Source organism: Acanthaster planci, linkage group LG04 (assembly GCF_054643075.1).
Source record: "Acanthaster planci isolate LZ-2023a linkage group LG04, COTS_SCS, whole genome shotgun sequence".
Classification (NCBI taxonomy): Eukaryota; Metazoa; Echinodermata; class Asteroidea; order Valvatida; family Acanthasteridae; genus Acanthaster; species Acanthaster planci.
In genome coordinates this window covers 19,135,370-19,161,393 of record NC_141780.1, presented here as the reverse complement: position 1 = coordinate 19,161,393, position 26,024 = coordinate 19,135,370, and the positions used below count along the sequence as shown (strand labels likewise).

The following is a 26,024-nucleotide window of genomic DNA, read 5'->3' as shown; positions in this document are numbered from 1 at the left end:
GTAACCCTAACTATTTCTACCCCTAACCCTACCCCCTAACCATCCCCAACCCTAACATTAACCCGAACACTAACAATCCCCAACCCTGACCCTTACCCTAATATTAACCCTAACCCTAACCCCTAACCCTAACCCTTACCGATCCTTAACCCTTATCCTAACCCCTAACTCACCCCAAAACCCTAGCCCCTACCCTAACCCCTAAACCTAACCCTAACCATCCCTAACCCTAACCTCAAACCCGACCCCAACAGTAACCTTAATCCTAACCCTAACCCTAACCCTAACTCACCCCTAACCTTAGCCCCTAACCCTAGCCCCTAACCATCCCTAACCCTAACCAACCCCAACCCTAACCACCCCTAACCCTAACACCTACCCTAACCCCTAAACCTACCCCTAGCCCTAACCATCCCTAACCCTAACCTCAAACCCGACCCCCAACAGTAACCCTAACCCTAATCCTAACCCTAACCTTAACTCACCCCTAACCTATACCTAACCCTACCCGTAACCTAACCCTACCCCTAACCGTAACCCTAACCTCAAACCCTAACAGTAACCCTAACTATTAATACCCCTAAAACTTACCCTAACCCCAACCCTAACCATCCCCAACCCTAACCCTAATCCTAACACTAACGATCCCCAACCCTGACCCTAACATTAACCCTAACACTAACCCGTAACCCTAACCCCAATCCCCAACCCTAACCCTAATCCTAACACTAACCACCCATAACCCTAATCCCTACCCTAACCCCTAAACCTACCCCTACCTTAACCATCCCTAACACTAACCTCTAACCCTGACAGTAACCCTAACTATTCCTACCCCTAACCCTACCCCCTAACCCTAACCATCCCCAGCCCTAACAATAATCCTAACACTAACAATCCCCAACCATGACGATAACCCTAACCCTAGAATTAACCCTAACACTAACACTAACCCTAACCCCGATTCCCAACCCTATCTGTAATCTTAACCCATCCCCTAACCCTAACTCACCCCTAACCCTACCCCTAACCCTAACCATCCCTAACCCTAACCCTACCTACCCTAACTCTCTTTAACCCTAACCCTAACCCAAACCCTAACCCTAACCAACCCCAACCCTAACCACCCCTAACCCTAACCCCCTACCCTAACCCCTAGACCTACCCCTAACCCTAACCATCCCTAACCCTAACCTCAAACCCGACCCCCAACAGTAACCCTAATCCTAACCCTAACCCTAACTCACCCCTAACCCTAGCCTCTATACCTATCCCTACCCCTAACCCCAACGATCACCAACAATAACCCTAATCATTACCCATCCCTAACCCTAACTCACCCCTAACCTTACCCCTAACCCTAACCATCCCTAACCCTAACCCTACCTACCCTAAACTCTCTTTAACCCTTACCCTAACCATAACCAACCCCAACCCTAACCACCCCTAACCCTAACCCTATCCCCTACCCCCTAAACCTACCCCTAACCCTAACCATCCTTAACCCTAACCTCAAACCCGACCCCCAACAGTAACCCTAATCCTAATCCTAACCCTAACCCTAGCCCCTAACCCTAGCCCCTAACCCTACTCCTACCCCTAACCCTAACTTCAAACCCTAAAAGTAACCCTAACTATTCCTACCCCTAACCCCTAACCCTAACAGTAACCCTAACTATTCCTACCCCTAACCCCTAACCATAACCATCGCCAACCCTTACAATAATCCTAACACTAACAATCCCCACCGGTGACCCTAACCTTAGCATTACCCCTAACACTACCACTACCCTAGCCCGATCCCCAACCCTAACCCTAATCTTAACGCTAACCACTCCTAACCCTAACCCCTAACCGAACCCCTAAACCTACCCTAACCCTAACCATCCCTAACTCTAACCCCTACCCTAACCCCTAAACCTACCCTTAACCCTAACCTCAAACCGACCCCCAACAGTAACCCTAATCCTAACCCTAACCTTAACTCAACCCTAACCCTAGCCCCTAACCCTACCCCTAACCCTAACCATTCCTAACCCTAACCCTAACCTCTAACCCTATTAGTAACCCTAACTATTCCTACCCCTAACCCTACCCCTAACCCTAACCATCCCTAACCCTAACCATAATCCTAACACTAACAATCCCCACCGGTGACCCTAACACTAACATTAACCCTAACCCTATAACTAACCCTAACAATAACCCGATTCCCAACCCTAACCCCTACCCTAACCCCTAGACCTACCCCTACCCTAACCATCCCTAAAACTAACCTCTAACCCTGAAAGTAACCCTAACTATTCCTACCCCTAACCCAACCCCCTAACCGTAACCATCCCCAACCCTAACAATAATCATAACACTAACAATCCCCAACCCTGACCATAACCCTAACCCTAGAATTAACACTAACACTAACCCTAACCCGATTCCCAACCCTATCTCTAATCTTAACCCATCCCTAACCCTAACTCACCCCTAACCTAGCCCCTAACCCTAACCCTAACCATCCCTAACCCTAACCCTAACCACCTGTAACTCTAACCTCTAACCCTAACAGTAACCCTAACTATCCCTACCCCTAACCCCAACGATCACCAACACTAACCTTATTCCTTACCCATCCCTAACCTTAACTCACCCCTAACCCTACCCCTAACCCTAACCATCCCTAACCCTACCTACCCTAACTCTCTTTAACCCTAACCCTAACCCTAACCAACCGCAGCTCTAACCATCCCTAACCCTAACCTCAAACCCAACCCCCAACAGTAACCCTAATCCTAACCCTAACCCTAACTCACCCCTAACCCTAGCTCCTAACCCTACCCCTAACCCTAACCATCCCTAACCCTAACCCTAACCTCTAACCCTAACAGTAACCCTAACTATTCCTACCCCTAACCATCCCAAACCCTAACATTAACCCTAACACTAACAATCCCCAACCCTGACCCTAACCCTAATATTAACCCTAACACTAACAACTAACCCTAACCCCTACAGATCCTTAACACTTATCCTAACCCTAACTCACCCCTAACCCTAACCCCTACCCTAACCCTAACCACCCCCTAACCCTAAACCCTACCCTAACCCATAAACCTACCCCTAACCATCCCTAACCCTAACCTCAAACCCGACCCCCAACAGTAACCCTAACCCTAATCCTAACCCTAACCCTAACTCACCCCTAACCCTTGCCCTTAACCCTACCCCTAACCCTAACCATGCCTAACCCTAACAGTAACCCTAACTATTCCTACCCCTAACCCTAACCATTGCCAACCCTAACGATAATCCTAACACCTAAAGATCCCCACCGGTGACCCCTAACCCTAACATTAACCCTAAACACTAACACTACCCTAACCGATCCCCAACCCTAACCCTAATCTTAACGTTAACCACCCCTAACCCTAACCACTAACCGAACCCCTAAACCTACCCCCTAACCCTATCTATCCCTAACTCTAACCTCTAACCGTAACAGTAACCCAAACTATCCCTACCCCTAACCCCAACGATCACCAACACTAACCCTAATCATTACCCATCCCTAACCTTAACTCACCCCTAACGCTACCCCTAACCATCCCTAACCCTAACCCTACCTACCCTAACTCTCTTTAACCCTAACCCTAACCAACCCCAACCCTAACCACCCCTAACCCTAACCCCTACCCTAACCCCTAAACCTACCCCTAACCCTAACCCTAACCCCCAACAGTAACCCTAACCCTAATCCTAACCCTAACCCTAACTCACCCCTAACCCTAGCCCCTAAACCTACCCCTAACCATCCCTAACCCTAACAGTAACCCTAACTATTCCTACCCCTAACCCTAACCATTGCCAACCCTAACAGTAATCCTAACACTAACGATCCTCACCGGTGACCCTAACCCTAACATTAACCCTAACCCTAACATTAACCCTAACCCGATCCCCAACCCTAACTCTAATCTTAACGTTAACCACCCCTAACCCTAACCACTAACCGAACCCCCAAACCTACTCGTAACCCTAACTCTAACCTCTAACCCTAACAGTAACCCAAACTATCCCTACCCCTAACCCCAACGATCACCAACAATAACCCTAAGCATTACCCATCCCTAACCCTAACTCACCCCTAACCCTACCCCTAACCCTAACCATCCCTAACCCTAACCCTACCTACCCTAACTCTCTTTAACCCTAACCCTAACTCTAACCCTAACCAACCGCAACCCTAACCACCCCTAACCCTAACCCCTACCCTAACCCCTAAACCTACCCCTAACCTCAAACCCGACCCCCAACAGTAACCCTAATCCTAACCCTAACCCTAACCCTAACTCACCCCTAACCCTAGCCCATAACCCTACCCCTAACCCTTACCATCCCTAACCCTAACCCTGACCTCTATTCCTATTAGTAACCCTAACTATTCCTACCCCTAACCCTAACCATCCCTAACCCTAACCATAATTCTAACACTAACAATCCCCACACCTGACCCCAACACTAACATTAACCCTAACCCTATAACTAACCCTAACAATAACCCGATTCCCAACCCTAACCCTAACCCCTACCCTAACCCTAACCATCACTAACCCTAACAGTAACCCTAACTATTCCTACCCCTAACCCCTAATCCTAACCATTGTTAACCCTAACAATAATCCTAATATAACAATCCCCACCGGTGACCCTAACCCTAACATTAACCCTAACACTAACACTACCCTAACCCGATCCCCAACCCTAACACTAATCTTAACGTTAACCACCCCTAACCTAACCACTAACCGAACCCCTAAACCTACCCTACCCTAACCATCCCTAATTCTAACCTCTAACCCTAACAGTAACCCAAACTATCCCTACCCCCTAACCCCAACGATCACCAACACTAACCCTAATCATTACCCATCCCGAACCATAACTCACCCTAACGCTACCCCTAACCATCCCTAACCCTAACCCTAACCTACCCTAACTCTCTTTAACCCTAACCCTAACCAACCCCAACCCTAACCACCCCTAACCCTAACCCTAGCCCCTAACCCCTAAACCTACCCCTAACCCTAACCATCCCTAACCCTAACCTCAAACCCGACCCCCAACAGTAACCCTAATCCTAACCCTAACCCTAACTCACCCCTAACCCTAGCCCCTAACCCTAACCCTAACCCTAACGATCCCTAACCCTAACCTCAAACCCGGCCCCCAACAGTAACCCTAATCCTAACCCTAACCCTAACTCACCCCTAACCCTAGCCCCTAACCCTACCCCTAACCCCAACCATCGCTAACCCTAACAAGAACCCTAACTATTCCTACCCCTAACCCTAACCCTTGACCACCCTAACCATAATCCTAACCCTAACGATCCTCACCGGTGACCCTAACCCTAACATTAACCCTAACACTAACACTACCCTAACCCGATCCCCAACCCTAACACTAATCTTAACGTTAACCACCCCTAACCCTAACCACTAACCGAACCCCTAAACCTACCCGTAACCCTAACTCTAACCTCTAACCCTAACAGTAACCCAAACTATCCCTACCCCTAACCCCAACGATCACCAACACTAACCCGGATCCTAACCCATCCCTAACCCTAACTCACCCCTAACCCTAGCCCCTAACCCTACCCCTAAACCCTAACCCTCCCTAACCCTAACCCTACCTATCTTAACTCTCTTTAACCCTAACCTCTAACCCTAACCTCAAACCCTAACAATTTCTACCCCTAACCCTACCCCCTAACCATCCCCAAACCTAAAATTAACCCTAACACTAACGATCCCCAACCCTGACCGTAACCCTAACATTAACCCTAACACTAACCCTAACCCCAATCCCCAACCCTAACCCTAATCCTAACGCTAACCACCCATAACCCTAACCCCTACCCTAACCCCTAAACCTACCCCTACCCTAACCATCCCTAACCCTAACCTCTAACCCTAACAGAAACCCTAACTATTTCTACCCCTTAACCCTACCCCCTAACCCTAACCATCAACAACCCTAAAAATAATCCTAACTCTAACAATCCCCAACGCTCACCATAACCCTAACCCTAGAATTAACCCTAACACTAACCCTAACCCGATTCCAAACCCTCTCTCTAATCTTAACCCATCCCTAACCCTAACTCACCCCTACCCTAACCCCTAAACCAACCCCTAACCCTAACCATCCCTAACCCTAGCCTCAAACCCTAACAGTAACTATTTCTACTATATACTCACCCTAGCCATAACCCTTACCCCAAGAAGCCCCACTCTTAGTATCAATACCCACAACCCTAATCTTCCCCTAACCCTAACCTGTAGCAATAATCATCACCACCCCTACCCTTAGCCCTTACCATCCCCACCCCTAACCCTAACCACTAAACCTACCTCTAACCCTAACCATCCCTAACCTCTAACCCTAACAGTAACCCTAACTATTCCTACCCTTAACCCTACCCCCTAACCCTAACCATCCCCAACCCTAACAATAATCCTAACACTAACAATCCCCAACCCTGACCCTAACCCTAATATTAACCCTAACACTAACCCTAACTCTAACCCGATTCCAAACCCTAACCCCTACCCTAACCCCTAAACCTACCCCTAACCCTAACCATCGCTAACCCTAACCTCTAACCCTAACAGTAACCCTAACTACTCCTACCCCTAATCCTAACCCTCCCTACCCTAACTCTCCCTAACCCTAACCTCTAACCCTAACAGTAACCCTAACTATTCCTACCCCTAACCCTAGCCATCCCCAACCCTGACAATAATCCTAACACTAACAATTCCCAACCCTGACCCCCCACCCTTACATTAACCCCAACCCTATCCATCCCCACCCCTAATCCATAGCCCTAACCATCCCCACTCTTAACCCTAACACTAACCCTTACCCTTACCTCTCACCCTAACAGTAAACCCTAACTATACCTACGCCTAACCCTAACCATATCAGTAACCCTTACCCTACCCCCAGCTCTCCGTAACTCTAACGTTAAAACTTACCCAAACTATCCCTAACCTTAACCACTATTCCTAGTAATCCCCACCCCAATCCCTAACCCTTACTCTAATCCTCACCCTAACTGTAACCCTTACCCCATCCCCACCCTAAGTATCACTACCCCTAACCCTAATTCTCCCCTAACCCTAACCCGTAGCACTAATCATCACCACCCCTACCCTTAGCCTTAACCATCCCCACGCCTAACCCTAATCCCCAACCCTAACACCTGACCGTACCCTAACCCAATATCTAACTGTAGCGACAGCGCTTGCGCGCCCGCTGGGGGCGGACCCTGACGATCCGGAGGGGGGAGACTGGTCTCCCGGTAAGGGATGGATTGGATCAGCTTGTAACACAGGTCATCAAATAATCACCTCCAATTTATTCGTCAATGGAAAGAAAACCCTATAAAGTAATACAAAAGCATGAACCCTAATTAATTACATAAGTGCTTTAGTTGATTCATGGGCAATAATTAAACAACAATGACATCAAATGCAATGGTGTACGCGAAATCGATGTTCTGTAATGGCATGAGTGCGTACTGCTTATACATATCACACATAATATATAGAAGCGAATATGCTATTTAAGCTAACAGCACAATCCAATTTTCTATTCACGGTGGCTTGGGGGCTTTATGCAAATGCACTGACCACGTGACGGTACAGCGCGAAAACGATGTACATGTCAAACGTTTATAAGTGACCATAAATGGCAACGTATAATGGATGAAATTACAAAATACCGGCGCTAGGATATGCCAAATACCCCCCAAACCCCGACTCACCCAGACACCACGGGTTGCGAGACCTACAGTGGTCTGCAGGGCCCAGCAACTCCAAGGGAACAGGCTGAAAACTGTCCGAAATGGTCCCGAAATGTTGCGCTGTCTCCACCGAGATGGCCACGGAAAGAAAAAGGACTAAACCCCTAACCCTAACCATAATCACATATCACTCTAACGGTAACCCTAACTATCCCTACCCTTACCCTTAACCCTAACAATCCCCAACCCTGACCCAAACCCTAACACTAACCCTAACCTCTCACACTAACAGTAACCCTAACTATCCGTACCCCTAACCCTAACCATCCCCAACCCTAATCCTAGCCCATCCCTAACCCTAACTCACCCCCTAACCCCTACCCTAAACCCCTAAGCCTACCCCTAACCCCTAACCATCCCCAACCCTAACCCTAACCCTAACTTCTCACCCTAACAGTACCCCGAACTATACCTACCCCTAACCCTAACCCCTAACCCTTCTCAACCCTAACACTAACTTTCCCCAGCCCTAACTTTCATCCTATCCATCCCGACTCCTAATCCATGGCCCTAACCATCCCCACCCCACCCCACCCCCTAACCCTACCCACCCCTAAACCTAACCTTTCACCCTAACTATCAGTAGCCCAACCCCTACCCTAACTCTCCGTAACCTTAACCCTAACCAACCACCGTAACCCTCACTATTCCTATCCCTAACACTAACCCTAACATTCCCCACCCTTATCCCTAACCCTAACCCACCCCAACCCTAACTCTAATCCTTACCGTAAACCCTTACCCCAACCATCTCCAACTCTAACCCTAACTATCACTCCCCTAACCCCTATAACCCTTACCCTCCCCCAACCCTAACCCTATCCCTAATCATTGCCACCCCTAACCCTACCTTTAGCCCTAACGATCCGCACGACTAACCCTTGCCCCTTTCCTTATCCATCCTCAACCCTAACCCTAACCCCTAACCGTGTCCGTAACCCCTAACCCAATCCAACCCCTCCCCTAACCCCTAGCCCTAACCGTAACCAGCTGATGCGTAACTGCTGGAGAGAGGTTTCCCACACGATTTTTCGCTGCAATATCAGGGCCCCAGGCACAGCCGCCAGGCAAGTTGCCTAACCTCAGCTGCGGCTCACCCTCTCACATTGTTAGGGAAAATATACAAAAGGAAACAGACCTTAATAGAATTGCGGGTCCATTCTCAGCCCCACCATTCCGGTACTCACCTATCGGTTTAGTACCTAAACGGGAACCTTATACATACGGGCTCATCCACCACCTTTCCTATCCATAGGGGCACTCAGTTAAGGATTTTATTGATGACAATTGCACAATGCATTACGCCTCATTTGCTGAGGCAGTGCAGTGGGACATGGGGCTTAGTTGGCAAAATGTGATATTAAATCGGTTTTTCGATTACTGACAGTGACCCCTTCAGATTACGAACTTTTGGGTTTCACATTAGAGGGCAACTATTATTACGACAAATGTTTGCCTATGGGAAGCTCCATTTCGTGTTCCTTTTGGAGAAATTAACGTATTTGGGTTTAGAAATCGATGCTGTCCTGAGGCAGGTCCAGGTCCGTATGGCCAAAGTCAATGTGCTCAAAAATCAATTACTCTAATCTCACTCTGGTTGCACTGCAGTCTTTAATTGGTTCACTCAATTTCATCTGCAAGGCCAAATGGTGCTTGGAACTATGGGCACTTTGAGCCTTTGTAGGTGTCAATGCCGGGACAAGTAATTCAAAGGAATGTAAAAACTGAACTCCACTTAGGAACTTTTCCAATATTCACAATTCATGTATACATTTCCAGAGTACAATTTTTTCTTTCTTTACTTAAAAACTTTACCTTTAGTCTCTGTTCTTTAAATTGCAACATACAAACTATTCAAGTTTTTGGTCCTGAGTCTTACTGCAGATTCAAAGATGGGTTCTTGTTTAGATTCTTCTTCTGCAAGGTTTTCCACCAGTCATTCATAGGCCGTCAGCTGTGTGAAGTGGTTTTCAGTGACACAGCCAACAAGTTTTTCGATCTTGTGGACCTTGTGGCAATCTAAGTAATATGAAAACAAATGCAAACTCTCGAAAATATCTATCTTTTGACCAATTTGGATGGTTAGAGCAACATATACACAAGATATACTTTGGATACATTTTCAAATTTGTCTCCATCTACTACAGTTAGAGAAATGCATAGATTTGATAAGTTAGAACAATTTAACCAATCTAAGGTTTTCTTCTCCTTAGAAATTTCATACCAAGTAATTAACTTACGCTTGTAAACAAATTAAATCTTTCCGAAAAGTTAAAACTTCCGAGTTTCCTTCAGGTGTTCCTTTCAGGTTGAGTTTTACATGCCACCAAACTCCCAACGAGTTCTTATGTAGTTTTGCCCAAAGGTAAAACTTTGGCAGGTCTGCCTTGACCACTTTTGTCAAGCTTTTTAACAGTTAAACTGGATACGGCTCCAATACCAAATAATTGTGTTAGCTGGTGCACAGACTCCAAACTACTTTTTAGCAAGTGGCAACCCTACATACATCCTCTCTATCTGCAAGCAATCTGATCTACTTGTCTTGCACTCCTTCCCCCTGAATCTACAAGGAGGGCTTTTCCCCCCTATACCTACACACAAAGGAGGATGGGCTTTTTCTTACACCTATAAACGAAGGAGGATGGGCTTTTTCTTACACCTATTCACAAAGAACTCTTATATCACTAATTAGCCTAACAACATCTAACTAAATGAAAATGTGCAGCTGGACTGGTGGCCCTATACTAAAAGAAAACAGGTGTGTACTATCACTGAACTAAGGGAACCGATAAATATACATGAAGGCAACTCATAATCAAAAGACAGTGAAAGAAAGGGGTGGGGAACTAAGAGTCTGAACAGTTAACTTTTGGAATCAACTATTCTGCTGAAGGTAAGTAAAAGACAAGATAACAAGCAAAAAATAGATCTACTGTTACAATGGGTGCTCAAATAATTCATATATAATGGACGCTCCGAGTCAAACGGTGCTTAGAGCAATGTTTCTGGGCCTTTGTGGGTGCCCAAAGAATGGATATTGATACAATGTGTCGCATGCAAGATAAGTCGGCCACCCAGATTTCGGTGCCCGACACATCTATATGATGAATAAATTCCTTCTGGCTTAGGCGTGCACACACACCAGTTTTTTTTGTCTTTGTGTGTTTCATGTTGTCTGCTTATAAGTTGGGATTGTAATGAAAAGTAGAATATACAAAAGATAATCAATATGAATGAAACGAATATTAAGATTCGGACAAATTATACGACTGCCCAAAAGCTTAAGGGAAAATTCCAAACAAGCCGGGGTAGTCGAGATAACATTAGCAAGCTCGCAGTTCATGTCTTGGATAAATCGAGTTCAAGGTTGACCATTTACATCCCCGAACTGGATTCGAAATTTCCAATGGAAGTGATGGGACAAACAAATTAACATAACAAGAGAAGTGAAAGAAATCGGTATTCGCACTATTATCACTCCGCAGTGACCTGATACACAAAAGTGAAGAACAAGGCATAAAAACAGGGGGGAGCCCTTCCCCTCCACAATATGTTCAGGAAGAAACCCCTCTTTTTTGTCTTCAAACTGTGAGACACGACTTCCAGTGTTTAGAATGAATAAAATAATTCACTCTTAACGTGCAAACGGAAACAACAAAAGTAAAAACATGCATGGGGAACAAGGTACCTTTTGCAAAACGGGTGCTCTGATTAACAGGCATGCAGATTTATTCTGAATAAACAATTTGCTTAATATTTTGACGAAAAAAACCTATCCAGTTTTATGGTGGGGCAAAGTTGACTGTTTTTCTAAAAAAACTGTCTGCCAATTTCTCACCTTTATAACAATTCTCCTACTCAAAGGAGAAGTTGTAGTACCGTTTCTAAAGTGTTGGCTTTTCAAATCGATTATGATATAATAGTATATATACATTATATAGTATCATTGATGTTTATCTGATCGAAGAAATATTTCAACCCAAAATAACAAATAGGAATTACTGTTTCTTACAATTGAACATTTACACGTGCTCGAAAATATAAACATACAAATACAAAGACATAAATTTTTCAATATTTTTTCCAAGAAATGTTGAATATAGCGAAAGCTCAGGAAATAGACTGAGAATCTTCGGGCGAGGTAAACATCTAGGTATGTGGGCACACAACCACGCGGCTTGGATAATGAGTGTAATTTCATGTGATTAAAACAGTTATGTATAAAGTCTATTAAGAAGAATATAACATAATCGCATACGTCTTTACATATGTTTATGTCGCATGCAAAGGCGTTGGGCGTAGTGCAGTGGACGCAAAACCTTTGTGTGTCGTGATGAAAATGATAACGTTGCACAGAGCATTTTGCTTTTACCACAGAACACAGCTTTTTATAACTATTGTTGAAATGTGAACATTACTTTTATCTGTAAGGTATTCGATATCTTCAGCTCTTCAGCTTTACGAAAGTTCAGTCAAGCATTTTGAGTCTTGCGTTTGACAAAACTGAGGGTCAAAAAATCTTTTCCGGTGAATTCAAATTAAATTGTCACAGTCGAGTCATAGACAAACTCATTATACACGATTTACAATGACTAAATAGACGCGAGGAACGCCATCTACCCCTACAAAAGTAGCACATTAATTGGTTGCCCGTTTACGATGAACATTTTTTTAACTTCTGGGTAACCCATCGTGCATGTCAACTTTACAAATCATAGAATCGGGGTAAATTTATCAGTTGTCAGTGGCGAGTGTCACCGTCTTCCTCCCTATCCTCAAATCACGTTGCTATACCGTGTGACGCATCTCACGTGCTCATGCAAATTAGAGTGGATACATCCTTGTCTATGCTCACAGTCCTAGTGAGCAAAGGCAAAGTACGCAATGTATTAAGTTAACACCCTTGGTGTCCATATAGCCATGCAGGAAAACACTTGTCCGGTGTTGTCCTGAAGGGACAACTAAGGGTGTTGATTTTTAGACAGTGACCCAACTCGAGAAGACCTATCGGGTCAAGAAACTTGAATCGAGTCTAGTCGAGTCAATGTGTATTGTCGAGCCGATTTTGATTAGTGCATAAATGATCATTAAAATGATATTGAACGGCATCGTCTAAATTTCTTAACAGCAACAACTTCAATTGAAAAATTGTTCTTAATTCCAGTGTGGCTGCTTATCTATAATTTGTCACGATGACAACCTTCAAAGTAAATTTCAACATCCAAAAGTGTTTCGAAGTTTTTAAAGCAGACCAAAACGTTATCTTTTTGAAGTATAAAAGTCTTCGAAATTTCCTGAGCATGGCGAATTTAGTCGAAAATTTGCATATACATTGTCAAATGTCATGTAGAATAGTTGATAAAATAAAAAAAATTCACGCGATAATAATAAGCGGCCGCTATTTGACGTCAGAAACTGTAAGTCTGCTCTGAACCGTCTGTCTGCTCTGAACCGAGAGTCACGTATGCGCCGTTGTTGCACACATTGGAGACGGAGTGTTGTGAGTTACAAGACTGTTTCTTCCTAAGTGGGAGTCAAGTCAGTAACCCGTTGGGATTCGAGTAAGTCAAGTTACCAAAGCTGTAGCTCTGAAAGGAGTCTTAACTCTGCTTGTATATGAGGAAAACACTCGCGATCTAACCACTCATACAGAACACAACGTCATCTGCTAGACGTAAGTAACCTTTATCTAAAACGACAGGAGACCAAGGTTTGTAGGCCTTAGCTGACAGACACCGAATCGTAAACGTCGTCGTTGTCATGAGTAATTTGTTGCTGATTCTGCTGTGACATTTGCATGCCAGTATCCTCATACACGTCTCCTGATGTATCCTCGTACGTAGATTCTTGATCTCTTTGCGTTGGAGTCATGTAGGCTCCATCGTCGACTTCGTCTTCATGCGTGGCTTTCTGCTTTCGGAAGTCAACCGTAATCTTGGATTGCTGCCCAGAGAAAGCTGGATTGGGTCTTGGTCTTGCATTGCGACGGTGACGGAGACGGAAAACCAAGCCAACAACAGTGAGTGTGATCACAAGGGTAACAAACACAGTGGGGAGAACGGCACCTGCCGAAGAGGCGCAGAAAGATGTTATTGTGGGTGGAATAGTCATAACTGTGAGGTTGACCACGGCTCTGTCTGTCTCACCCAGGGGATTACGAACCAAACAAGTGTATATTCCATGGTCAGGTTTGTTTGCAGGAATGATGTGTAAAGTCGACCGTTCAATAATGACAAACCTGCCGTGCCGTTTGTCTGTAATTACAGTGCCATTGGGGTCCAGCCATGTTAGGTCGGGGACAGGAACACCGACAGCCGTGCATGATAGAGTTGCTGTCTGACCGACTGTCACGGTAAGATTGTTCTCATCAATCACAGCCTTTGGAGGGTGGCACGAGAAGTCACGTATGTCCAAGTCTGTAACCACTCTTCCAGAGTTCTTCGGTGGACCTTGACATCGAGGGAGAGCAGACGGTGGATTGTTGAGAAGCCACTCACGTAGACCCGTCAACCGGCAGTCACACTGAAGGGGGTTGCCTTCAAGCTCTAGTCTGGATAGCGCTATGTTTCTAGCAGTAAGAGATTCGACAGAAACCACTTGGATTCTATTGAATCCTATGTCAAGTACAACCAAGTCATCACAATGACCAAGTACGTAACTGGAATCTGTGATTGAATTGTGAGACAGAAGGACATTTTGTAAGTTTCCAAGAAGACTGCAATTTGTGATATCAAAAACCTCGAGTTCATTTTGAGAGAAATCCATCGTGATAAGTCCAGGCATCCGTCGAAACATCACCGAGTGGACGTAAAGCAATCGATTCCCAGCGAGATACAGACGTTCCAGTGAGTCCAGACCGATGAAATAATCGGGATGTAAGACGGAAAGTTGGTTGTTGGTGATGGACAGCTCCACGAGTTCGGCTTGGCTGAGAAATACTCCACCAAGCAATGATGTTAAAGTGTTTCCATCGAGAAACAGAGACTGTAACATGGTGAGTTGACTCAGAGCGGTCGAAGAGATGAATAAGAGTTGATTGTTTGCTAAATGGAGCTCTGTCAGGTTGACGAATCCTTGCAGGGTTGTAGAGGACAGGTTGGCCAACATGTTGTCACCAGCGTGTAAGATCTGAAGACCTTCTGCCCAGTCTGGTTGTATCAGGGAATCGAACGAGTTGTTCCTTATGTCAAGTTTCCCCATCACCGTATCTCCATACCGACAGATCCTGAAACCGTTATTCAGTGAGCGCAATCTATTGCTTGCTATGATTAACTCGGTGGGAACTGGGACACGAATATAGGGAACTAATATATTATTATTACTGAGAGAGATTAGGTTTATATCCCTAGCACAACGAACTCGTACAATGACATGGTCTATTTCATTATGATCTAGTAATATGGTCAAATTATTTGTGTCATGTGTTTCTCGGAAAAGGTCTATACGAACATGTTCTATCCGATTACAACGCAAACTAATAAATGCGGGGAGAGCGGTGTCAAGCCTGTGGAAAGCAACGTGTTGCAGTTTGTTTGAATTTGCCGAGAAACGCCTCAAATTCTGACAGTTTGGAATGTCAGGCAAGGATTCGAGTGAGTTGTAATCCAGCGACATATCTTCGAGGGAATTAAGCTCACATGACGGGTCCAGGCTGCTAATGACATTGTGTTCCACAGACAACCGCTGCAGGTTTCCCATATCAGTTGATGTTAGCAATGACGTCACGCTAGATATATTGTTGTAGTCCAGGTGCAGCTCTACCAACCTCCCGAACTTTCCAACGAAGTCGGCTGGTTCCAGTATCGATATGTTGTTGTGACTGAGATCCATGATGAGGGAGTCTGGATAGTTGACGGGGATGCAGTCCAGATTTCGATAGGAACAGTCAGCTCTTCCTGTCACGTCGTCGTAGTCACAGTGCGCATGGCAAGTGGCTGCTTGACAAGGTCCTATGAGGCATACAGTGTGGAACAGAGCCATGACAACGGCAAACAACTCCATGCTCATCTGAAATATTATAATTAAAAACAAAATTGGGACTAAGGTAAACTTGTTTAGTCACATTTAATAATTATGTCGGTCTGAATGAGGTAAAAAAGCGTTGACCTTAAAGAACCAGACATTCCTGGAACCGTATCACAGCCAGGATGGATTTCGCCCCCTGAGAGCACGGCTGTCACACTCTGATCTTTTTTAAACCAACATTAGTACGCAAATAAAACACTTGTTTTAGTATATCTGTGTTGATTAAATTCAAGCCGACAGAGGGATATGTTTTTTTATGGTCATTTACATTTAATGGTAATCCCATTCACGCTTGTCAGCTCATGTACATCCCAGTGGGCACGAGACGTCGTTATGACGTCTTAAAGACGTCCAATATTGACGTCTTATTAACGTCTTTTTTGAGTCGTATATGCAAAGCCAAAAGACGTCAGCATCCTGACAAGTAAACGACGTCAGTGATCTGACTAGAAAAAGACGTCAACATCGAGACTAATAAAAGACGTCAACATTGCGACTAATAAAAGACGTCAGCATATTGAGCAGTAAAAGACGTCAGCATTAAGACGTCTTTTATCCATCAAATATCAAGGAAAAAAGACATCTGCATTGGACATTTTTTTTTTATACTTTTTATGATAAAAAGAAGTTCACATGCCTTAACACGCTGCCTGGCTATAAAATAAATTTTGACTAAAGCGACTGTTTACAATTAAACATAATTTTTTTATAATAACTCTCATTCTTTATATTATAATAACCTGTTAGCACACTTTGCTGAAAATGATGGTCTACACAAATATTACGTACCAATAATATTTTTGGTAAATTCAATGGCTTTGGAGGGACCATTACCATTGCACCCAGCACAATCAACGTGACGATGAAACAAGGTACATTTGTGTTTACACTTACTGGATAAAAACAGTTAAAAGGTTTTACTTTTACGGACAAGGCAAGAATGGCAAACATTAATCACACAGTACATGTACATGTAGTATAAGCCATGTAACTGAATATTTGGCAGAACAAAACATTTCCAACAAGGCAAGACTTAGTAAAATACGTTTTAGATGTACATGTAATGGCATTTATGAGAGCGAGAAAAACAGACATCAGTTGATGAAAAGATTTATGCTTGTACTAATAAGACAATTCAAATCCAGTTGGCTTAGAATTTTTAAAAAATGGAAACACTGAACACTTTTTTGAGAAAATTCTGTCTCATGCAGTGGTTTGTCAAATTTTTAGAAAACAGACTATCCTGGAACAGGATGATCTAGTCAGTTACAATTTAAATTACTGTATGTGTTTTAATGCCGCAAAATGTTTCACCCATGCCCCCAAAAAACGATCAGACGTGTAATTTTGTTATTACCGTACTTTAAACAGCCTTCATTGCTTCAACCTGAGGAAATAAACCCGAGGAAACAATGTACATATTTTACTTGAACAACAAAAGGCTTAAAGTTTTCAAATAAGACCCAATACAAAAATAGGCTTTATGCTCATGAGTTTAATATCACCGAAATATATGAAACAGCCAGGAACAGGCCATCTGATGCACTAGACTGGTCGCACAGTTATCCGGTGGGCATGCCTGCTGAATTACTCAGGGCTCTTGGTTTGTCCCTGGTAAGAATACTAAGCTTGAGGTACTTCGCTATTCGTTGTCTTACTGCAGACACTGTTGTGCCGTGTGATGCAACACTTTCTGCAAATGTTAGACAAATAAGACAATTTATTTTTGTTAAAACTATAAAGACTTTGGTGGCAGCAAATAAACCGGTCCTCTACCATTGTTTACACCACGTCTGAGCTTAAGTGCGCATGTTCATTGTGATTGAGAATGAAAAAGAATTTTTCTGCCACCAACTGTCTCTAACATGTCTACATCGAGTAGCCAATATTGTACATTGCATCACATACATGTACTGCCGTTACATTTTCACAATGTAGTCTCACCAATACAATGGTATAACGTTTAATCTTAAAAGAGTAAATTAGATTTATTGACGCTGATAGTATTTGCCATATTTGATGACGCTGAAGTATGGGCACTATGGCTAGCCCAGATGCTCCTTACTGCACTACAACTGCGAGTATACGTACGACTACGAATAAACACTGTCTGTAGTCCACCCATGGAGGTAGGAAACAACCGTGGCCAACCCGGTTGACTGTTGAGGATTAGAATTATTGCATTTAAGCCTGACCTCTGCTTCACCAACAATGCCCATACGTAACAGAACTACATTTTATAAGCACTTACCTTTTAAGGAATGGCCCAACCTGTCTTACTCTTCTTTAAACGGACAAGCTGCTTGCAGCGATACTACGTACATGTACTCGAGCTCTCTTAATTCAAAGCACGGACGAAATTATGAAGTAGTCTGGTTCCCTGACCTGAAGATCTTTATTCCATTGGAAATACGTGTAGAAGCCAAAGTCAATAGACCTAACCGTAGTTCTGGAAGCCCGTTTTGACTTTTGGACATGACTATAGGGTACAGTCCACTAATTCAAGCCCCATTGAAAACAGTGTAAAATCAGCACCGTTCAGGGCCCAATAGCACGCACGCCAACATCCCTGAGATTTCTGAAACACAAATGAAATTCTTGTCTGGTCACTTATCTTTCAACTTCTTTTCAATATTTTGTGGGTTAACCAATTACATTTTTAACTATTCCCACAAAACAAAATCACCCCCCAAAAAGTGATTTTTCCGAAGTGTGATTGCAGCCATTTTTCAAGTGGCAACCCTCAACTTTCTCGGGCACTTAAGACCATTTTTCAATCGTACTTTTTAGCCCTTCTGCTCTCATATGAAAGCTCAAAGACCCAGGGAGTTGATCCTGGCAACGATTTACACAATCTCACCATTGTAGGGGGCCAAAAGATACTGTGGGGGGGAGGCACTTTTAATGCTAATGAGCCGGCCAGAAATTCTCACTTGAATTAGTGGTCTGCACCCCTCAGTCTGTGCCATCGCTGGTTCCAGTCGGCATGCTCAGAGTCTCCTCGGAAGGCTGGAACCAGCTAAGACTAAGCCAGAGCCACTATAGTAGCGCGGTGCACACGCTTGAAGCCAGTCGTTGCTTGCGAGCATGCAGGCAATGAAAGAAAATAGCCTCATCCATTCTAAATATAGGGGTATTTTAATGTCATGTTATTTTAAAATAGACGAGGGGGTTGAGGGTCAGTTCCACTGCAAATAATCATAAATCACAAGCATGTGTACTACTATTAAACCACACTCGCAATTCCTCTTGTGTTAAAATTTCCCTGTAAAATGGACATTCGCACTATTGCTATCTCAGACATTCCTCTTGACAAATAGATGAGGCAAACAGAACAGTCACCTGCGGACGTAGGCGGGATTTCGCAATACACTGTATGCTATTGTTCTGGCGGGACTTGACCTTCCGCGGTGAAATCGAGAGAAAACCGTGCAAAATTTTCATAAGGTTATCTAAATCTTTTTCTAAGTTTTTCCGCTGTATGTTGACGATTTGATAACGACTGTAAAATGACGTCGTAAAGACGTCGTGCGTTTCATGTATTGCTTGTTGAAGAAAACAATTCAAATAGAAAAAAAGACGTCGTTAAGACGTCGTTTTCTCCTTTCACTGTATGTGTGGTACCGATGATTTGATAACGACTGCAAAACGACGTCTTAAAGACGTCATGTTGTTTTTTTTTGTGGTCAAGGTTGCTGAAGTAATGTTTCTAACTGAGGATAAAAGACGTCTTTAAGACGTCGTTTTTTTTTCACGACCACTATACGACACACGACCACATAACGGCCACAAAAAGACGTCTTTCACGCGTCGTGTGCCCTCTCAATATATTTTGAGCACATCAATAAAAAAAGGCTGACCTTTCTCTGAAAAATTGGCGTCTTGCACAAAAAGGGAACCCAATTTTCAAGAATTTCCTGTCTTACGAATTGCAACTGGAAAACCCGTAAAGGCTAACGCACTGTGATGATATCAGAGAAAATTTTAAGTGGTGGGGCGTTTTCCGCCTGGACTTTTTGGCGGTTAAATTTCCTTGTTAAAATCTATCAAACATTGCATGCGTAGGCCTGTGCAATTGAAAGTGTGGTGGTTCACTGCGAAAAAGACACTAGTCTTATACCATGTAGGCCTATAGCCACGACGGACGTTCATCGCAGATATGACGCGGTGTTGACTTCACGCATAAGATTAGGAAAGGCATGGCTGCTAAATTGTGTCCATCTTTCACACCCTCCAAAGAAATTCGGTAGAATAGGCCAAGTGACAGTGGTCGAAAATGTAAGCAATTATAACTTGAAGTTGAATATCTATATTTCGGTATGCTGGGTGGTTTGTGTAAAAGTCTCATGATCTAGAAATACATTAAATTACCAAGTCTTGTTGCTGGTTTCGGACCGACCTCATTGTCGTTCGGTTTTAGGCTGATCTTGGGAAAAGTGTATCGGCTGTGAACTTTATATACTCAACGATCATGGTAAGATTGTTAAGCGTATAAGAGAAGCACGTACCCAAATGTACCATTTACCAGTGCAAAATATTGTGAGACAGAAATATCGGAAATAAAATGGCAAAGCTTGGGATCATATGACCAAAGGCACAAGGGAGGACACCGCAGTTTATAACGAGAACAAGTTACTGCAGAATCCCAGTCGAGAGACACTATTGTTCAACACCAGCCAACCTTAAAAGTATTCCTCAACATATTCTGACACTTCTTTTCAACTATTTGGACGTATTGCTAACACGAAAAGTCAACTTTTCAAAGATTTTCGTTGACTGCATGCGGAACCAACCAACCAACCAACCAACCAACCAACCAACCAACAAATCAACCAACAAATCAACCAACAAATCAATCAATCAAGTACTTCCAAAGACACAAGTTCAGTCTGCACCTTCAGCAGAATTTCAATTTTCGAAGGTTGAATTTCTCAAATTTGCTTACCTGGTTGCCTCGGACCTCTCGCACAGCAAACGAACTGGAATATCTGAGAACAGAAGTTCACTGAGGAGATGTACTGGAGTACGAGGTAGTGCAAGCGAAGCGGAAATAAAAATGGTGAAACAATTAAGTTGAAACCGAAAGTCAGGGTTCCAAAATAAGGTCCAATTACATGTAATGAGGGGGCTTCCAAAGCTGCGGCTATGGCTATGGCCAGCATGCACCCGTATATTTTCAACGGGGAGACCTATAGACCTAGCTCTAAGCAACAGAGTTGAATGCAGTCTTGTAGGATATCATAATAAACATTAATTGTGTCCCCGTTATTTTGCTTAATAAGGTCAAGAAGAAGGAAATCAAAGATGTGAAAAAATTGGAGACGTGGGTTTACACAGGCGAGTGGAAAGGTATACATTTTTCCGGAGAAAAATAGACCTTCTCTTCCTGTTTTGATGATTACAGTATTAAACTTAGAAGACCTTCGATTTCTGAATATTTACAAAACTGTGTCTGCATAACCTACTGCGTGGTTCCGATTTAGCTTTAAAATTCTTCGGCCCATTCACCGTTATTTGGAACTGAATAACTAATAAAAGGGGGTCGTCTGTAAAAATAATAATTAAACGCAAAAATTACCGGGTATTTTATTTGTCTTTATGCATATGTGTCTCTTTTAAGGTTGTGGAGGAAACTAAGAGTCTGGTAGATTTTTCCCTCGAAATTTCTGGAGCTTTTGAGCGCGACCATTGCGTGGTTATAAACAACCATTAAATTTAGTCATTTCTGAATTTCCTTCGTGGCAGCGGGTTCTAAGTTTCTGCTTTTGTACCTTTGGTGTAGAGCTATATCTTTCTCTGTTAACAATAGCTTCCTCATTTGCTTCTTTGCTATTTCTGGCGATGAGATAATTCGGGAACATTTTTGTCGGCGACTTCCTTGTGCACCCCTTGACATGCAGAAATAAATTTTGTCTTAAAGATAAGGAAACTAGTTCTTTTTCTTCTGTGCACTCTCCTTAGCTAAAACATAGTTGTATATTACAGATATTAAACTGCATAGGCTCATAAATGTTCTGGATCTAGGTTGTATGGGAAAGGATTTATCGCCTAGAGTGGTGTCAGATTTCACTCCAAAATGTACATTTGCACCATTTCATTTACAGCGTTTTTATTGAGTGTTTGGTAATGTAGTGTGTATTTAGTATGCGGTGTTTTGACAGCTGCTGAATTTTTAAGAACTGGGGTAATTATTATTTTGCTTTGGACGGCTATAGTCACAGGTTTATCGGCCACTGGTAGGCAAATCGACAAATGACGTAGAAAGAGCCCAAAACCAACAAATGCATGTGATTGATTGAGATTACTAATCAGCTAGTGGATATAGTAGGTATGAATTGCAACTCTCGCGTTGAACCTAGTTAAAAATTATACTTTAACTTGAATGTACTGACTTTTACTGAAATTGGTCAAAGTCAAGTCCGTCCCTGATGTGAATCTCACGATTCCAAGGTATACAGTGAACAAGGGCCGATTCAGAGCCCATTCAGACCGATTTGTGGCCCCCAAAATCTAAAATTTCTTCAGATGACTCTCTGTGGCCTTTTTGAGGCTACACTTGGGGGCTTTTTGCATGCTCTTTGAAGGAAGGGAAATGAATAACCCCAAACTGCCTTTCTCTCAATGTTTTTCCGAAAAGAAATTTGCTTCGGTGAGGGCGGGAAGGAACCCCCTGGATCTGCCCTTGAACTGATGAATATTAAAGTCGCGTCTGGTGCTGCTTGAGGAGGCGTGTATAGTTTTCCCCTTTCTCAGGTAACACTGGGAAAAAACCCACAGATATTACATTTATTTGATGTTATGCCCAACTGTTGTCAACATAGGCCTATTTCTTGCATGAACTTCCTCATCTCTCGCGGAAAAAGACATCGAGGAGGTTTTTCAATTATTATCGTTCAAGGTTTCGTCTTCAAATCGGTCGCCGAATATAAGCGGTGATCAAATTAAACGGGAATAGGCTACAGTACTTCAACATTTGGTACTGTTTGACTTATAATAAAGCAGCTTCAAAGGCAGGGATTTGAACATCAGGTCAAGCCTTAGAGGGAGAGGAAGCCGAGTATAAGCCAAGGATTGGACTAAGAGAGGGCGGCATTTCTTGGCAAAAGGAGGCTCCTTTGGTCGGAACTGGGCCACCAACGATTACGAAATGCACGTGATACGGTCGCGTCGCCAAAAGCAAATTTAAAACTCGAGACCAGAATGGCTCCTTGCAACCGATGAGGGGTGCTTCTACTGAATGTGAAAATAAACCCCCAATGTGGAAAACGTTGAGAACTTGCACTGCGCCCCATATGAATGAGCACGTGCAAATCAAGTTCTCAACACTGAACGCCTACTTTGTGGCATATGCATTTCATATAATAAGACACCTAGCACTTTCACTATCACTTAATTTATGTAATTATCCAGTGTTGTACGACTGACTCCACGATTCGGACACGAGTCAAATTGACTCGGACTCGACTCGAGTCACATAGGATAATGACTCGGACTCGACCACGATGACTCGGACTTGAGCTTGGTCACTCGTGACTCGAGTCATGTATTTTCATTAAACATATTTATCGTATACGCCGTCGAATATTAATACACTGACTGTTCGATTGTTTATTAAGGAAGCGGGAATAATTCTATGGTTTGACTGCGCATGCGCATACCGAACACAGCCGAATCGTCGAAAAAGATTCGGAAGCATCGGGCTGAACACCGTCAAAAAGATTGGATGCTTTCTCAATTCGGATGCTTTTTCAATATTCGGATGCTTTTAAAGTCGGATGCTTTCCAAATTCGGATGCTTTTTAAAGTCGGATGCTTTCGAAATTCGGATGCTTTCTGAATTTGGATGAAATGCGGGTGCGGAACTCGAAACCTTCGGCTCTTTATTGTCGGGGAAAATGCATTCGAATCTGGAAAACGTTAGGTGTCAAATTTCATTCGGATTTCGAAAACATGCTAGGTCTGAAAAATTTCATTCGAGTCTTAAAAACATGTTAGGTCCGAAAAAAATTTACTCGAATCTTAAAAACATTTTAAGTCTACAAAATTTTATTCGAATCTTGAAAACATGTTGGGTCAAAAAAATTTCATTCGAATCTTAAAAACATGTTAGGTCATTCGGATTTCGAAAACATGCTAGGTCTGAAAAATTTCATTCGAGTCTTAAAAACATGTTAGGTCCGAAAAAAATTTACTCGAATCTTAAAAACATTTTAAGTCTACAAAATTTTATTCGAATCTTGAAAACATGTTGGGTCAAAAAAATTTCATTCGAATCTTAAAAACATGTTAGGTCTGTAAAATTTCATCCAAAAAAGATATATTAGGTACGAAAGATTTCATTGGTTTTGGAAAATGAATTCAAATTTAAAGTACGGTCTGTTTTAAAAAACATTACTTTACTAAGAATCGATTGAAAAAAAAAACATTAAATTTCTCGGAAAACATGTTCCGATCTAATTCTGCTTCGTAGTCTGTTTTCTTAACAGTATTAATGGTTGTTGTGAAACATCTGTTTAATTCCTTATTAAATTGATTAGTGCATGTTGATAAAAAAATAAGCAATATAGACCATAAATTCAAAACGAATGCTATGGCAGAGCTACATATTTTATGCCTTAAACTTAAATAAATCTAGTATATGCACAGATAACTGTGCAAGTAACTCTAATCTATATAATGCCGGGTCACTTATACAAATGTATTTTCATCTTAAATTACAGATGGTTTCATCGTCATATTGACTGTCGTTTATTTGTGTGGGTGTTTTGGGGGTTTCTTAAGGGTTGCTTGTTTTTTTTTGGCTTAACCCTCCTATGCAAATGTAATCTGGCACAATATTTTAAGCAGTCAATGACTGTAAAGTGTCTGGCCGATACCCTTAGCGTTTAAGGCTATAACTACCCATTTGTATAATTTGGCGGTGCCTTTCCACTGGCCTGCTGTCTTATTTGATAAATTTTGGCCAGTCAAGTGGTCAGGGTTAGGTAGTTTGTGCCTGGCCAGCCAGCAAAAATATATGCCGGGTTGGGCCAAATTGAATTTGACCGTCTTTTGACTGCACCAACATTAACGGGGTTAAGGTAACTTGGATTAATTTGAATTTATAACTGAATGTACATGTGATTGTTCTAATTCTCAATTTTAATTAAATCAGCAGTTCTATTTTCGTAAATAGGTGGGGCTTTTTTTAATTTCTTTAGTCTGCATCCCTGTTTAAATTTTTTGGGGGGTTATCCACCAACCATCTCTCTGGTCAAATTTAACCACTCGGTAACAATATAGACATATATATATAGACATATAATATAGACTGGGATAGTGTATGTGAAGTTACAACATAATTAAAGGACTTCTTGTTCATTCACTCCTGGTATTCTATACAATTTTATCTCCATAAACTTGGTGTTTTATGAATATCACTTCAAGGTGTGTCAACCAAAGTCACTTAAAGGCCCCGCGAAACAAAACAAAAATCGGCTCAATAATATCGTAGAAAAGAATTAAGGGCGGATTCCCTCTTGACCTAGGGTAAAAAAGCCCGCGTTTCTCCTGTGTCAATCGCAATCCGAAGAAGCTTTTGCATGAAAAAAACAAATTCCTCCCACTCCCGTCTCCCTTAAAAAAACAACAACAACACGATACCATTCCCATTGCAACCGTTTGTAATCGCTAATGTACTCACCCAGTAAATTCTCCAGTAGAGCAAACGGTCTGCAGTGTCTTAGCACAAGAGCTTTACTCCATGCACATAGGTATCGGAGGACGTCGCCACTGCACGGAGGTACTAGCTGGGCATAAAACTGGTCAATGAATTTTGGTCAGGGCATGGAGGTATAAAAAATTTTTAGTTCCTTTGTGGTCAGGGTATTTTCAACGGTATTTTGTTATTGAAAGACCGTCTGGCAAATGTCTCTGATGAATATCGTCAAAACAAAATATTTTGATGCCCTGGCTACATATTGTGTTGAACTGTGCCGGGCAGGAAATACAAGGTGCCGGGAAATTGGACATCCGCCTTCATCTCCCAAGATTCAGCTCTTTTGGGGACTGCAATAAATTCGTCCTCGTAGGGGCTCAAAGAAGAATGGAACTTGTGGTAGAAGATACTGAAAATTCTCAGCTGAGACATGCG

At 42.9% G+C, this 26,024-nt stretch overlaps 1 protein-coding gene across 3 annotated transcripts; it reads right to left on the bottom strand.

The window, feature by feature from the left end:
• Window positions 1–9,459: 9,459 nt before the first annotated feature.
• LOC147799449 (uncharacterized) lies at window positions 9,460–25,679 on the bottom strand. Of its 3 annotated transcripts, XR_015425059.1 has the most exons (4): window positions 18,144–18,418; window positions 17,398–17,585; window positions 10,527–15,874; window positions 9,460–10,492 (listed from the first exon to the last, which is right to left on the bottom strand). XR_015425059.1 is itself a non-coding variant. In XM_087136075.1 (3 exons), exon 3 carries the CDS (start codon window positions 15,872–15,874, stop codon window positions 13,589–13,591), a length of 2,286 nt encoding a protein of 761 aa, XP_086992201.1. In that variant the 5' UTR covers window positions 20,838–20,910; window positions 25,575–25,679; the 3' UTR covers window positions 9,460–13,588. The 3 variants fall into 3 exon arrangements, 2 of the variants coding, with proteins under 2 accessions (XP_086992201.1, XP_086992200.1); XM_087136075.1 differs by lacking the exons at window positions 17,398–17,585; window positions 18,144–18,418 and adding exons at window positions 20,838–20,910; window positions 25,575–25,679 and having other exon boundaries at window positions 9,460–15,874; XM_087136074.1 differs by having other exon boundaries at window positions 9,460–15,874.
• Between the last annotated feature and the right edge of the window lie 345 nt (window positions 25,680–26,024).

Excerpts from the sequence above, each read along its gene's own strand:
- LOC147799449 (XM_087136075.1), bottom strand. The coding sequence starts at position 15,874 with ATGAGCATGGAGTTGTTTGCCGTTGTCATGGCTCTGTTCCACACTGTA.